Source organism: Oncorhynchus tshawytscha, linkage group LG33 (genome assembly GCF_018296145.1).
Source record: "Oncorhynchus tshawytscha isolate Ot180627B linkage group LG33, Otsh_v2.0, whole genome shotgun sequence".
Lineage (NCBI taxonomy): Eukaryota > Metazoa > Chordata > Actinopteri > Salmoniformes > Salmonidae > Oncorhynchus > Oncorhynchus tshawytscha.
The window spans coordinates 42,169,553-42,186,147 of NC_056461.1; the positions used below are offsets into that span (position 1 = coordinate 42,169,553).

At 40.9% G+C, this 16,595-nt stretch overlaps 1 protein-coding gene across 1 annotated transcript; it reads right to left on the bottom strand.

The window, feature by feature from the left end:
- Window positions 1-3,464: 3,464 nt before the first annotated feature.
- Window positions 3,465-16,526, bottom strand: ccdc169 (coiled-coil domain containing 169; the record flags this gene model as incomplete). The annotated part of the gene is made up of 8 exons (XM_042311714.1): window positions 16,315-16,526; window positions 14,930-15,012; window positions 13,025-13,135; window positions 12,858-12,898; window positions 9,409-9,507; window positions 5,383-5,436; window positions 4,434-4,555; window positions 3,465-3,558 (listed from the first exon to the last, which is right to left on the bottom strand). Coding segments are annotated over exons 1-8 (681 nt in total), but the record flags the coding sequence as incomplete, so codon positions are not given.
- Window positions 16,527-16,595: the final 69 nt, after the last annotated feature.

Genomic DNA, 16,595 nt, shown 5'->3' on the forward strand with positions numbered 1-16,595 from the left:
TGGCTGTCTACAGTAACTATTATAGACAGTTGGACATTTGGCTGTCTACAGTAACTATTATAGACAGTTGGACATTGGGCTGTCTACAGTAACTATTATAGACAGTTGGACATTGGGCTGTCTACAGTAACTACTATAGACAGTTGGACATTGGGCTGTCTACAGTAACTATTATAGACAGTTGGACATTGGGCTGTCTACAGTAACTATGGTAGACAGTTGGACATTGGGCTGTCTACAGTAACTATTATAGACAGTTGGACATTGGGCTGTCTACAGTAACTATTATAGACAGTTGGACATTGGGCTGTCTACAGTAACTATTATAGACAGTTGGACATTGGGCTGTCTACAGTAACTATTATAGACAGTTGGACATTTGGCTGTCTACAGTAACTATTATAGACAGTTGGACATTGGGCTGTCTACAGTAACTATTGTAGACAGTTGGACATTTGGCTGTCTACAGTAACTATTATAGACAGTTGGACATTGGGCTGTCTACAGTAACTATTATAGACAGTTGGACATTGGGCTGTCTACAGTAACTATTATAGACAGTTGGACATTGGGCTGTCTACAGTAACTATTGTAGACAGTTGGACATTGGGCTGTCTACAGTAACTATTATAGACAGTTGGACATTGGGCTGTCTACAGTAACTATTATAGACAGTTGGACATTGGGCTGTCTACAGTAACTATGGACAGTAGACATTGGACATTGGGCTGTCTACAGTAACTATGGTAGACAGTTGGACATTGGGCTGTCTACAGTAACTATTATAGACAGTTGGACATTTGGCTGTCTACAGTAACTATTATAGACAGTTGGAAATTTGGCTGTCTACAGTAACTATTATAGACAGTTGGACATTGGGCTGTCTACAGTAACTATTATAGACAGTTGGACAGTACCTTCGGAAAATAAGGAACAGCAACAACTCTGTATTTTGCAGAGATATAGCAGCTGAGAATGCCTACAGTTATAATATGATGTCGTAGTTTGAGTTGGACATTTGGCTGTTTGGTTTAGATATATTCAAATATTCAAATGTTTGTGACGATGATCCAGTATTGTTTATGTAATGCAAGAGGCTGTAGGAGGTAGTATACGCAGTGTGTGTGTGTGTGTGTGTGTGTGTGTGTGTGTGTGTGTAGGAGGTAGTACACTGAAAGAAATTAATGTTCATAACTGGTTATTCCTCAGCTCTTAAGGTTTCCTGGGAAACTCTTGTCTGATAAAGAACCTTTGAGTTAAGTGTGTGTGTGTGTGTGTGTGGGAGGGGGTTGTTTAAATGTATGGAAGCCTACAGCTGTGTCCCTTTCAGAGCACACAGCAAATGGGTCAGTGTTAATTAACTAGTGTTGATTTTTCAGTGTAACATTTCCAGTGTTGATTCGAGAGTTAATTTAACACTGTAAAGAGTTAAATTACCACTTAGTGGTGTAAAATAACCACACTGTTGGTGTTAATAACCACCAATCATTATCATATTTCCCAGCATGCTCTTTTTGTAATGGTTGGTTTCAATGTCTGTGTTTTGGCATGCACATTGATTGATTAATTCATCTCATACTACACAAATATAAAAATCATAAATATATATATATTTTTTTACAATTCTAATATTTTACTTGGACTTATTGCATGCGCTAATGAAGTGTTTGTTTCAGTTTAGATGTTTAAGTTAGTCTCATGTCTTAGTCTTCCCAACCCAGGCAGTCATTCTGAATGCAGGTTGCGGGTAAATGTTTTTCTCCAAATGTTGGATATATCCACTCTGGCTGGAGGGATACACAACACTTAGCAAGCCAGAATAATGTGATTTACAGGCCTGCTGTGGCCTGTAAACTAGACACTTCATGCCACTCCATTAGGGTAAAACTCTCAAAAGATGGTCTTATGAAATATGTATTGATTTATCTTAAATAATTAAAGTTCAATGGCATCATGTTCACTCACTTGGTTCAGGTCACAGGACTGAAAATGAACGAATGCGACAACCACTTCTCTATCACTAGGAAACAGTCATGGGTGTACTGGTAACGAGAAAATTCAAGCCGAAAGGTACCCTGGGAAATATGTAAATAAGGCCCAAAACCCTACAGCAGACCTATTCAAATCTGGTCTCTCCTCATCCCTTCCCCTCTATGCCCTCCTCATTCGTTTTCCCCTCCTCATCCCATCCCCTCTCCTCATCCCTTCTCCCCTCCTCATCCCTTCTCCTCTCCTCTATCCCCTCTTCATCCCGTCCCCTCTCCTCTATCCCCTCCTCATCTGTTTTGCTCTCCTCATCCCTTCTCCTCTATCCCCTCTTCATCCCTTCTCTAACCCCTCATCCCTTCTCCTCTATCCCCTCCTCATCCGTTTTCATCTCCTCTATCCCCTCCTCATCCCTTCTCCTCTCCTCTATCCCCTCTTCATCCCTTCTCCCCTCCTCATCCCGTCCCCTCTCCTCTATCCCCTCTTCATCCCTTCTCCCCTCCTCATCCCTTCTCCTCTCCTCTATCCCCTCTTCATCCCTTCTCCTCTATCCCCTCATCCCATCCCCTCTCCTCTATCCCCTCTTCATCCCTTCTCCTCTCCTCATCCCATCTCCCCTCCTCATCCCATCTCCTCTATCCCCTCCTCATCCCATCCCCTCTCCTCTATCCCCTCCTCATCCCTTCCCTCTTCCCTCCTCATCCCATCCCCTCTATCCCCTCCTCATCCCATCCCTCTCCTCTATCCCCTCCTCATCCCATCCCCTCTCCTCTATCCCCTCCTCATCCCATCCCCCATCCCCTCCCTCTATCCCCTCTTCATCCCTTCTCCTCTCCTCATCCCATCCCCTCCTCATCCCATCTCCTCATCCCATCCCCTCCTCTCCCATCCCCTCCTCATCCCCTCCTCATCCCATCTCCTCTCCTCTATCCCATCTCCTCTCCTCTATCCCCTCCTCATCCCATCCCCTCTCCTCATCCCATCTCCTCTCCTCTATCCCCTCTTCATCCCATCTCCTCTATCCCCTCCTCATCCCATCCCCTCTCTATCCCCTCCTCTATCCCCTCCTCATCCCATCCCCTCTCCTCAATCCCTTCTCCTCTATCCCCTCCTCATCCCTTCTCCTCCCCACTCCTCCATGCTACAACTCTCCTTTTTTCTTCAATTCAATCCTGTCGTCCCCACAGATCTCAAAAAATAACATTAGGGTATAAATACACACCACATTACCAGTGAGACAATTTTATTACACAAATCAAACCAGCATTGTTGTGTGTGTGTGTATATATATATATATATATGGTGACTCAGTGTTTCAGTATGGGTAACCTGCTCCCCAACTCAGCCTTCCTGACTCCTCTTCCTCCCTATTTTCCTCCTCCTCTTCCTCCCTCTTTTCCTCCTCTGTCTCTTCCTCCACCACTTCCTCCTCTGTCTCTTCCTCCTCTGTCTCTTCCTCCGTCTCTTCCTCCACCACTTCCTCCACCACTTCCTCCCTCTCTTCCTCTTCCTCCCTCTCTTCCTCCTCCTCTTCCTCCCTCTCTTCCTGACTGCTTACTGGTCTGCTTCCCCCTGTCAGAGAGAGAGAGAGAGGGAGAGAGATGGATGGATGGAACATATGGATGGATGGATGTATTTTATGAATAAACAAACATACAAATGAAACATCAACATCTTAATCATTTTCAGATTTGATACTTTATAAAGATGATATCAGAGGATTATAAAAAAACAATGTTATGATAAAAGTACTACTACCTTACATAACGAAATAACTGGCATTGAGAAGTTGATTTCATAACATATTCTGACTTTGACAACTCAAGCTGCCTTGACGGAATTCTTTTGAGCTGTCAACTCAAAACATGTCAAGTGAAGTTCAAAGTCATTCACATCCCATCACAGTCACAAACCCAATGATATCTCTTAATCTGTGTAGTTGAAATGTGTGTGTGTGTGTGTGTGTGTGTGTGTGTGTGTTTAATAATCTACCAGCAGACCTTAATTTGACAGACACTGACAGAATGTAGTTATACAATATGGGGCCCCTACTATAGAATGTAGTTATACAATATGGGGCCCCTACTACAGAATGTAGTTATACAATATGGGGCCCCTACTATAGAATGTAGTTATACAATATGGGGCCCCTACTACAGAATGTAGTTATACAATATGGGGCCCCTACTACATAATGTAGTTATACAATATGGGGCCCCTACTACATAATGTAGTTATACAATATGGGGCCCCTACTACAGAATGTAGTTATGAGAGTGAGAGAGAGCACAGATGAGTAGACATGTTTGTATTGAGTCAGAAATGTCCTTAAATAACTACTGGTCCACGATCAGATATAATTCCACCCCCATATCATGGTGACTTTTAGGATTGGATGGGCTAGTAAACTGATCCTAGAGCTGTGGTTCGAGGCTGCACGAACTCACTTCTTCATATGGCTCTCTGGTGCCCTGTGTGGCTGGACAGGGTACTGCTGGCTCTCTGGCGCCCTCTCCCTCTGTGGCTGGACCTGGTATTGACGCCTGGTGACATCCAGGGTTGATGACAACTGTGACACAGCAAAATAGATTTTCTATCACACAGACATTGATGTAGCTTCCTTATAATCTGAATAGATTTGAATACCTGTACATGAGTACATGTCTGGGTGAGTGTGTGTGTGTGTGTGTGTGTGTGTGTGTGTGTGTGTGTGTGTGTGTGTGTGTGTGTGTGTCTGAAAGAAAACAAGGCTGAAAGTCCTTGACTCAGTTCTTTCCTCTCTCCTCTGTGTGTGTGTGTGTGTGTGTGTGTGTGTGTGTGTGTGTGTGTGTGTGTGTGTGTGTTTTGTGACAGGGAGGGAGGGAGACCAACAGCACTGTATGAGTGTGTGTGTGTGTTTGGGAGGGAGGGAGGGAGGGAGGGAGGGAGGGAGGGAGGGAGGGAGGGAGGGAGGGAGGGAGGGAGGGAGGGAGGGAGGGAGGGAGGGAGGGAGGGAGGGAGGGGAGGGAGGGGGAGGGAGGGAGGGAGGGAGGGAGGGAGGGAGACCAACAGCACTGCATCATTGGAGAGGGAACTCTAGAGGGTGAATGAGAAAGTAGGGCTGAGAACAGACACACACACACACACACACACACACACAGACAGACAGACACACAGACACACAGACACCACACACACACAGACACCACACACACACACACACCGCACACACACACACCGCACAATGTTCTCTCTCTATATAGCTGCTATATTTCATAGTGGCAGTCAGTCAATAGGACTGTGTGTGTGTGTGTGTGTGTGTGTGTGTGTGTGTGTGTGTGTGCGTGTCGTTCTCTGGTCTTTGCCAGAAGTTCTGCCTCATAGGAGGAAGGACCGATGTGAGAAGACGATGCTTACCTTAGCTATTTCTGATAGATACACACGCCTCACTGCGTTGGCTTTATAAAAGGCCTGGGAATTAAAAGAGAGAAAGTGAGACATGAAAGAATGAGTAAGTCAGAGTATTGCAAGCGTACTTCTTTCTTTTACTGAGTGTAAGAGTCAGACTAATCAGATGAACTGATGGTATGTCTAGATATCTACACCAACAGGTCTTTCAGATTAGAGGGTCTAGATATCTACACCAACAGGCCTTTCAGATTAGAGGGTCTAGGTATCTACACCAACAGGTCTTTCAGATTAGAGGGTCTAGGTATCTACACCAACAGGCCTTTCAGATTAGAGGGTCTAGATATCTACACCAACAGGTCTTTCAGATTAGAGGGTCTAGATATCTACACCAACAGGTCTTTCAGATTAGAGGGTCTAGATATCTACACCAACAGGTCTTTCAGATTAGAGAGTCTAGATATCTACACCAACAGGTCTTTCAGATTAGAGGGTCTAGATATCTACACCAACAGGTCTTTCAGATTAGAGGGTCTAGGTATCTACACCAACAGGTCTTTCAGATTAGAGGGTCTAGATATCTACACCATCAGGCCTTTCAGATTAGAGGGTCTAGATATCTACACCAACAGGTCGTTCAGATTAGAGGGTCTAGATATCTACACCAACAGGTCTTTCAGATTAGAGGGTCTAGATATCTACACCAACAGGTCGTTCAGATTAGAGGGTCTAGATATCTACACCAACAGGTCTTTCAGATTAGAGGGTCTAGATATCTACACCAACAGGTCTTTCAGATTAGAGGGTCTAGATATCTACACCAACAGGCCTTTCAGATTAGAGGGTCTAGATATCTACACCAACAGGTCGTTCAGATTAGAGGGTCTAGATATCTACACCAACAGGTCTTTCAGATTAGAGGGTCTAGGTATCTACACCAACAGGTCTTTCAGATTAGAGGGTCTAGATATCTACACCAACAGGTCGTTCAGATTAGAGGGTCTAGATATCTACACCAACAGGTCTTTCAGATTAGAGGGTCTAGGTATCTACACCAACAGGTCTTTCAGATTAGAGGGTCTAGGTATCTACACCAACAGGCCTTTCAGATTAGAGGGTCTAGGTATCTACACCAACAGGTCTTTCAGATTAGAGGGTCTAGGTATCTACACCAACAGGTCTTTCAGATTAGAGGGTCTAGGTATCTACACCAACAGGTCTTTCAGATTAGAGGGTCTAGATATCTACACCAACAGGCCTTTCAGATTAGAGGGTCTAGGTATCTACACCAACAGGTCTTTCAGATTAGAGGGTCTAGGTATCTACACCAACAGGTCTTTCAGATTAGAGGGTCTAGATATCTACACCAACAGGTCTTTCAGATTAGAGGGTCAAAGTATCTACACCAACAGGCCTTTCAGATTAGAGGGTCTAGGTATCTACACCAACAGGTCTTTCAGATTAGAGGGTCTAGATATCTACACCAACAGGTCTTTCAGATTAGAAGGTCTAGATATCTACACCAACAGGTCTTTCAGATTAGAGGGTCTAGATATCTACACCAACAGGTCTTTCAGATTAGAGGGTCTAGATATCTACACCAACAGGTCTTTCAGATTAGAGAGTCTAGATATCTACACCAACAGGTCTTTCAGATTAGAGGGTCTAGGTATCTACACCAACAGGCCTTTCAGATTAGAGGGTCTAGATATCTACACCAACATGTCTTTCAGATTAGAGGGTCTAGGTATCTACACCAACAGGTCTTTCAGATTAGAGGGTCTAGGTATCTACACCAACAGGTCTTTCAGATTAGGTCTAGATATCTACACCAACAGGTCTTTCAGATTAGAGGGTCTAGATATCTACACCAACAGGCCTTTCAGATTAGAGGGTCTAGATATCTACACCAACAGGTCTTTCAGATTAGAGGGTCTAGGTATCTACACCAACAGGCCTTTCAGACTAGAGGGTCTAGGTATCTACACCAACAGGCCTTTCAGATTAGAGGGTCTAGATATCTACACCAACAGGTCTTTCAGATTAGAGGGTCTAGGTATCTACACCAACAGGTCTTTCAGATTAGAGGGTCTAGATATCTACACCAACAGGCCTTTCAGATTAGAGGGTCTAGGTATCTACACCAACAGGTCTTTCAGATTAGAGGGTCTAGGTATCTACACCAACATGTCTTTCAGATTAGAGGGTCTAGATATCTACACCAACAGGTCTTTCAGATTAGAGGGTCTAGGTATCTACACCAACAGGTCTTTCAGATTAGAGGGTCTAGGTATCTACACCAACAGGTCTTTCAGATTAGAGGGTCTAGGTATCTACACCATAAAGCAGTGGTTCCCAAACTAGGGGTCGCAACCCCGTGCGGGGTCGCCTGATATGACTAACAAAAAAATAATATATAAAATGTGGTTGACCTTAAAGGTCTAAATGAAAATAATTAAAATCTAAAAGATCAAATTTAACCAGAGAGCAGACTTAGATCCTGAGAAAAGGCTGAATTTAACTGTTGCACTTGAATCTTTCCCATGGTGCACGGCTCGGCTCTCTACTCTGTGAAACCACACACTATCGCAGAGACTATGATATTACCGGTTGATATGGTGAAAACAACGTGTTGAGAGGCAGAGGCACAGAAACTCACATCAATACCTTTGTCAGATAACACTGTGAAACTAAGTATTGATGCTATTGTTAGCAATCAAGAGGAAACTCTGACTGAACGAGTCAAAACTCCAAATGGACGTTAGGTGTGAGGGCTGAGACGCGTTGACATCTGTTTGCTACATGTCGGGGAATGTTATTCACGAGGACATGTTGTTCTGTCTCTTACAGAGCATAAAATGTCACATGGGATGGTCAGTGTGCTGTGTGGCTATATTGATGAAAAACAGATTCCACATGGGATGGTCCGTGTGCTGTGTGGCTATAGTGATGAAAAACAGATTCCACATGGGATGGTCCGTGTGCTGTGTGGCTATATTGATGAAAAACAGATTCCACATGGGATGGTCCGTGTGCTGTGTGGCTATATTGATGAAAAACAGATTCCACATGGGATGGTCCGTGTGCTGTGTGGCTATATTGATGAAAAACCGAAAGGGATTATAGATTAGTAGGTGCTAATACTGGCCGATTTTAGCCTTATTCTCAGAAACGTGACACACCGTAATCTTATCGGACAAAAAACAAATAAACAAATGGATAAACAGTCCGACAAGAGAGAAAGAGAGTGAGAGAGAAACAGAGACACAGAAAGAGAGAAACAGAGAGAGAGAAACAGAGAGAGAGAAACAGAGAGAAACAGAAAGAGAGAAACAGAGACAGAGAAAGAGAGAAACAGAGAGAGAAACAGAAAGAGAGAAACAGAGAGAGAAACAGAGAGAGAAACAGAGAGAGAAACAGAGAGAGAAACAGAGAGAGAAACAGAGAGAGAAACAGAGAGAGAAACAGAAAGAGAAACAGAGAGAGAGAAACAGAGACACAGAAAGAGAGAAACAGAGAGAGAAACAGAGACACAGAAAGAGAGAAACAGAGAGAGAAACAGAGACACAGAAAGAGAGAAACAGAGAGACAGAAAGAGAGAAACAGAGAAACAGAGAGAGAGAAACAGAAAGAGAGAAACAGAGAGAGAAACAGAAAGAGAAAACAGAGAAACAGAGAAACAGAAAGAGAAACAGAAACAGAGAAACAGAGAGAAACAGAGAAACAGAGAGAAACAGAGAGAGAAACAGAAAGAGAGAAACAGAGAGAAACAGAAAGAGAGAAACAGAGAGAGAAACAGAAAGAGAGAAACAGAGAAACAGAGAAACAGAAAGAGAAACAGAGAGAGAGAAACAGAGAGAGAGAAACAGAGAGAGAGAAACAGAGAGAGAAACAGAGAGAGAGAAACAGAGAGAGAAACAGAAAGAGAGAAACAGAGAGAAACAGAAAGAGAAACAGAGAGAGAGAGAGAAACAGAGAGAGAAACAGAAAGAGAGAAACAGAGAGAAACAGAGAGAGAAACAGATACAAATAGACCTTCCCCTCCTGTTCGATCCTCAGTCTGCAGTCTAACAGCTGACCCTGCAGCGCTGCCTTCTCATTGGTCAGGACCTTCAGCCTCTGCCTCAGTGCATCCTGGGAAATAGAGTCAAACACACCATGACCACCTGACCAGGAACAACTACAGGGCCCAGTTATAAACTAGAACTACAACTACAGGGCCCAGAGGTTTCCCTGTCCAGGTTAACTCCTGGTCTAGTCATGTACAGGGCCCAGAGGTTTCCCTGTCCAGGTTAACTCCTGGTATAGTCATGTACAGGGTCCAGAGGTTTCTTTACTGTATTTATACTTGAATGTATTTAGTGTGTGTACTTTACTGTATTTATACTTGAATGTATTTAGTGTGTGTACTTTACTGTATTTTTACTTGAACGTATTTAGTGTGTGTACTTTACTGTATTTATACTTGGCTTATCTTTATTTTTTATCTCGCTCTCTCTAGGCCTGTATCTCCTCTCTCTCTGTCTCTCTCTCTCTCTGTTTCTCTCTGTCTCTAGGCCTGTATAGCTCTCTCTCTCGCTCTGTTTCTCTCTCTCCCTAGGCCTGTATATATCTCTCTCTCCCTAGGCCTGTATATCTCTCTCTCTCTCTCTGTGTCCTGTCACTCTCTCTTTCTCTCTCTCTCCTTTTCTCTTTCCCCGACACTCATGCAGACCACATTCACCCTCCCCAGATATACTAATTACCATCTGCCAGGCGTGCTCAGACACACACACACACACACAAACAATAAGGAGTGTGTTCTCTGATTTAGTGCGTAATCCAGTGATTACTGAGCTGTGATTAAAGTCAGGTTTATTCTGTCTACCTCAGCACAGTTATCTAAAGTGGCAGCTGGTCTGGTCTGATCTGGTCTGGCTTGGTCTGATCTGGTCTTGTCTGGTCTGGTCCGGTCTGGTCTGGTCCGGTCTGGTCCGGTCTGATCTGGTCTGGTCTGATCTGGTCTGGCTTGGTCTGATCTGGTCTGGTCTGGTCCGGTCCGGTCCGGTCTGGTCTGGTCCGGTCTGGCACCACTGGTTGGTTCTCTGTGTGTTCTATTGGTGTTGTGTTCATCTCTCTCCAATCACCCATGTGGATCTGTCTGACTGTCAATCTAATATATTTAAAAAATATACAGTATATAATATAATATTCCATAACATATACAGTACAATCCTGTCTCGGCACTTTAAAGACAATTCCTTCGACCTCATGACTTGATTTGATGGACCTTATATAGACAGGATGACCAATCAATTAATTTACCACAGGTGGACTCCGATCAAGTTGTAGAAACATCTCAAGGATGATCAATGTAAACAGGATGCACCTGAGCTCAAATTTCGAGTCTCATAGCAAAGGGTCTGAATACTTACGAAAATAATGTATTTCGAGTCTCATAGCAAAGGGTCTGAATACTTACGAAAATAATGTATTTCGAGTCTCATAGCAAAGGGTCTGAATACTTACGAAAATAATGTATTTCGAGTCTCATAGCAAAGGGTCTGAATACTTACGAAAATAATGTATTTCGAGTCTCATAGCAAAGGGTCTGAATACTTACGAAAATAATGTATTTCTGTTTGTAATTTTTTATACATTTGCAAACATTTCTAAAAACATGTTTTTGCTTTGTCATTATGGTGTATTGTGGGTAGATTGATGAGGAAAACAAAAATGTGGAAATCTGAAGGGGTCTGAATACTTTCAGAACGCACTGTTTATAATATAATATCTATAATATACAGTATATAATATCTATAATATGCTGTATATAATATAATATCTATAATACAGTATATAATATATCTATAATATGCTAGATATATTAGAATATCTATAATATGCAGTATACACTATAATATCTATAATATGCAGTATATAATATCTATAATATGCAGTATATAATATAATATCTATAATATACAGTATATAATATAATATCTATAATATGCAGTATATAATATACAGTATATAATATCTATAATATGCAGTACATAATATAATATATATAATATGCAGTATATAATATCTATAATATACAGTATATAATATCTATAACATGCAGTATATAGTATAATATCTATAATATGCAGTATATAATATATATAACATGCAGTATATAATATAATATCTATAATATGCAGTATATAATATAGCATATATAATATGCAGTATATAATATCTATATTATGCAGTATATAATATAATATCTATAATATACAGCATATAATATCTATAATATGCAGCATATAATATCTATAATATACAGTATATAATATAATATCTATAATATACAGTATATAAAATTATATTATAATATGCAGTATATATTATAATATCTATAATATGCAGTATATAATATATCAATAATATGCAGTATATAATATATCAATAATATGCAGTATATAATATAATATCTATAATATACAGTATAATATAATATCTATAATATACAGTATATAATATACAGTATATAATATAATATCTATAATATACAGTATTTAATATAATATCTATAATATACAGTATATAATATAATATCTATAATATACAGTATATAATATAACATAAAATATACAGTATATAATATAATATCTATAATACAGTATATAATATAAAATATATAATATAATATCTATAATATACAGTATATAATATAATACCTATAATATACAGTATATAATATAATATCTATAATATACAGTATATAATATAATATCTATAATATACAGTATAATATAATATCTATAATATACAGTATAATATAATATCTATAATATACAGTATATATATAATATCTATAATATACAGTATAATATAATATCTATAATATACAGTATAATATAATATCTATAATATACAGTATAATATAATATCTATAATATACAGTATATAATAATATCTATAATATACAGTATATAATAATATCTATAATATACAGTATATAATAATATCTATAATATACAGTATATAATATACAGTATATAATATAATATCTATAATATACAGTATTTCATATAATATCTACAATATACAGTATATAATATAATATACAGTATATAATATAATATCTATAATATACAGTATATAATATACCATAAAATATACAGTATATAATATATCTATAATACAGTATATAATATAAAATACAGTATATAATAACATATCTATAATATACAGTATATAATATCTATAATATACAGTATATAATATAATATCTACAATATACAGTTTATAATATACCATAAAATATACAGTATATAATATAATATCTATAATATACAGTATATAATATAATATACCATAAAATATACAGTATATAATATAATATCTATAATATACAGTATATAATATAATATCTATAATATACAGTATATAATATCTATAATATACAGTATATAATATACCATAAAATATACAGTCCAATATATGTAAGAACTCACCACTGGGACCTCATAATAGGATCGTATCGAGGCTAATCGATCTGCAAAGACATAGAAAGCATGTGGGGTCACCTCAAAAGCACCCTAAAAATCAACAAAATAATTTCCCTTGTGTGCATGTGTATTTAGTGTGTGTGTGTGTGTGTTTAACATGTCCTTCCTATTACCCATGGGGTTTCTCCGCAGGTCCTCCATTTTTTCGTGAACAAGTGTGATCTGACGTTCCAGCCGACCGTTCAGCTCCACCTGCGTGTCGTACCGGGTCTTCCACTCGTTACCTGGCAAGAGGATACACATCCCCACACTCAACATGCTTTACACTACACGATGAAACGCATGTTTAATGTAACATACTGTGTGATATGTTGCTACATCATATTTAATCAAGTGAACAGGCTTGTGTGTTTACTCCATTAGTTCACTGAACTACGTGACCTTCTCACATGGAGCCATGCTTCAGCTGCCATAGCAACACTACTAACCAACTAGGCCAGTCAATAGCAAAACTCAAAACATTTTTTGGGGGCGGGGATTCGACTCCTGACATCATATGAACACACATACATGTGTAGAATTGCAGGACATTTGCATTTAAAGAAAGAAAGAAATGAATAATAAGAAAATAAGCTGTTTGGTTAACCTTCAAGCGCGGCTTTTGATATTATTGATCATAAACTATTGCTGACAGGCGTGTGTGTGTGTGTGTGTGTGTGTACGCTAACGTCTCAACAATATACACGTCGGGCTACAACAGTAATATAAATAACTGACACCCTTGACATAGAGCTCCAGAGTTTTAGAACGGGCATCTAGCAATAGTTTCATTTCTGGGACAAATCACTCACTCAACACTAAACCTCCTCTAGATCAATTACTGAAATCATTTGGCGATTGAGCAAATTGAGGAGATTAAACATCTTGATGTAACCCTAGATAGCAAGCTGTTATGGTCAAAACATTTAGACTCAATGGTTGCTAAAATGGGAAGAGGTCTGTCCATGATAAGGAGCTGCTCTAAATGAACCAGGCAGGTCCTACAGGCCATAGTTTAGTCTCAGCTGGACTACCGCCCATATCAATCTCTCCTGGCTCAAAGTGGAGGAGGGATTGACAGCATCACTATTGGTCTTTGTGTTGATGGGTGAAAGGTACCCAGCTGTCTGTTCAAGCAGTTGGCACACAGATTGGACACCTCACCGGTACAACACAAGAGACATGCAGCCAGAGGTCTCTTCACAGTCCCAAGGTCCAGAACAGAGGGTACACCACAAGAGACATGATGAGTTTTGATTCCTGTTTGGACCCAAGGAAGAGTAGCCATTGCCTTGGCAGCAGCTAATTGGGGATCCCTCCCTGTCCACACACACCATACAGACTCACTCTCCCTGTCCACACACACCATACAGACTCACTCTCCCTGTCCACACACACCATACAGACTCACTCTCCCTGTCCACACACACCATACAGACTCACTCTCCCTGTCCACACACACCATACAGACTCACTCTCCCTGTCCACACACACTCACCCTCCCTGTCCACACACACCATACAGACTCACTCTCCCTGTCCATACACACCATACAGACTCACTCTCCCTGTCCATACACACCATACAGACTCACTCTCCCTGTCCATACACACTCACCCTCCCTGTCCACACACACCATACAGACTCACTCTCCCTGTCCATAGACACCATACAGACTCACTCTCCCTGTCCATACACACTCACCCTCCCTGTCCACACACACCATACAGACTCACTCTCCGTGTCCATACACACTCACTCTCCTGTCCACACACACCATACAGACTCACTCTCCCTGTCCATACACACTCACTCTCCCTGTCCACACACCACCACTCTCCCTGTCCACAGACTCACTCTCCCTGTCCACACACACCATACAGACTCACTCTCCCTGTCCATACACACTCACCCTCCCTGTCCACACACACCATACAGACTCACTCTCCCTGTCCACATACACTATACAGACTCACTCTCCCTGTCCATACACACTCACTCTCCCTGTTCACAGTGACACACTCACCATACAGACTCACCCTCAAGGTTCACACTGTTTAGTCTCTCCTCCAACTCTGTCATGGTGCTCCCCAGATCACACACAGACTCCTGCAGCATCTCTCTACAGGCAGGAGTGAGAGATGAGAGAGAGAGAGACAGAGACAGAGAGAGAGAGACAGAGACAGACAGAGAGACAGAGAGACAGACAGACGGGCATTTAATGTGGTTTGGTGATAGTATAACTACCAAATTTACACAAGTGTGACCCGGAGGAAAATGGGGGAGGGTCGTGCTTCTTCAATTTCAGTCATGGGGAGGGTTTAGTATTTCTTGATGTTTCAGTCCAGGAGAGGATCATGTAATTTACAATCGATAAAATGTCATATTGCTCAGTCATTGAGAATTAGTTGCTTTATTGTATCTTGATTTGTGCCCGATGCTGGCCCTCATCCCTGATTCTCTGCTTGGGCGCGCAATATCAAGTAGGGCCTTGTGTAGTCGCTATCGAATGATCCTTAACCTATACTATAGGCTGCAAGCCTAGGATATACCAAGAGCATGCTCGGAGAGCCTGGTTCCTCTCTGGGTTTCTTACTAGGTTCTGGCCTTTCTAGGGGGGTTTTGCTAGCCACAGTGCTTCTACATCTGCATTGCTTGCTCTTGGGGGTTTTAGGCTGGGTTTCTGTACAGCACTTTGAGATATCAGCTGATGTAAGAAGGGCTTTATAAATACATTTGATTGATTGATTGATTGACAGGGCAAAGTTATATTTGTAAGAAAATGTACTTTCTGTTTCATTTTTGGAGCTGATGGGATGGTGTATATAAAACTAGGATACTACTGCATTGCATAGACGTTCCCAATCATGATCCCCGGCCCGGCCCTGCTCGTGCTAATTTGTGCTGCCTGACCAATGTCTGTGCTGTGTACGGTGGTACTTCAGCAGGCGAGTCAAAGGCTTCTTCACGAAAATAAAATGTATTTGTCCCCCAAAAAATGTAATATCTGTACACGTGTACCAGGCCTACTGACGTCCTGGTCAGCTGTAGAGGAAGAGCAGAGATGACTTGTCGATTTAAACCAAATACATTTAAAACGTCTGTGTATATGACTCCGTTTCCAGAAAAATACGCATTACCGTGTAGTGTATTCGCGCATAAATATTCAGGCGGAAACTAAAGAGCGGATGGCTTGACTGCATTTGGTGATTGTCGGTTCACTTGACCGCAGTCTAGACGGGTTCTCTGCTAGCGACTTTGTTGAAATTATTATTTTGGGTATAGGGGAGTGAGCGTTCAGGGAGGGTCGGGTAAAAATATACTTTACTGAATGGTTGGCCATCCATTTCTATTTCAGAGGTCCTATTTTCTTCAGGCATCCCTCACTATAAATATATTCCCTTACAATACACGTTGCACTTACTTCATCTCTCTCTCCTGCGCCAACTCGTCCTGTAAACGTGCTAAATCGTATTTGCTGAAGTCCGCATCTCCCATCATGTTCTTCTCAAAGTTGCCATCAACTCAAAAGTGTGTTCTCCTCGTTGCCAATGGAGACAGTCGTGTCCTGCACGTTGTCGGAAGTTGATTTCAGAGGATCTGAAGGAGTAGCGCGTCCCCCTGCGTTTTGAAAAACGACGGCACGCTTGTATGCGGCTCTTACATGCGTTTCAGTTCAAATAAACGAAGTATTATTATTATTAT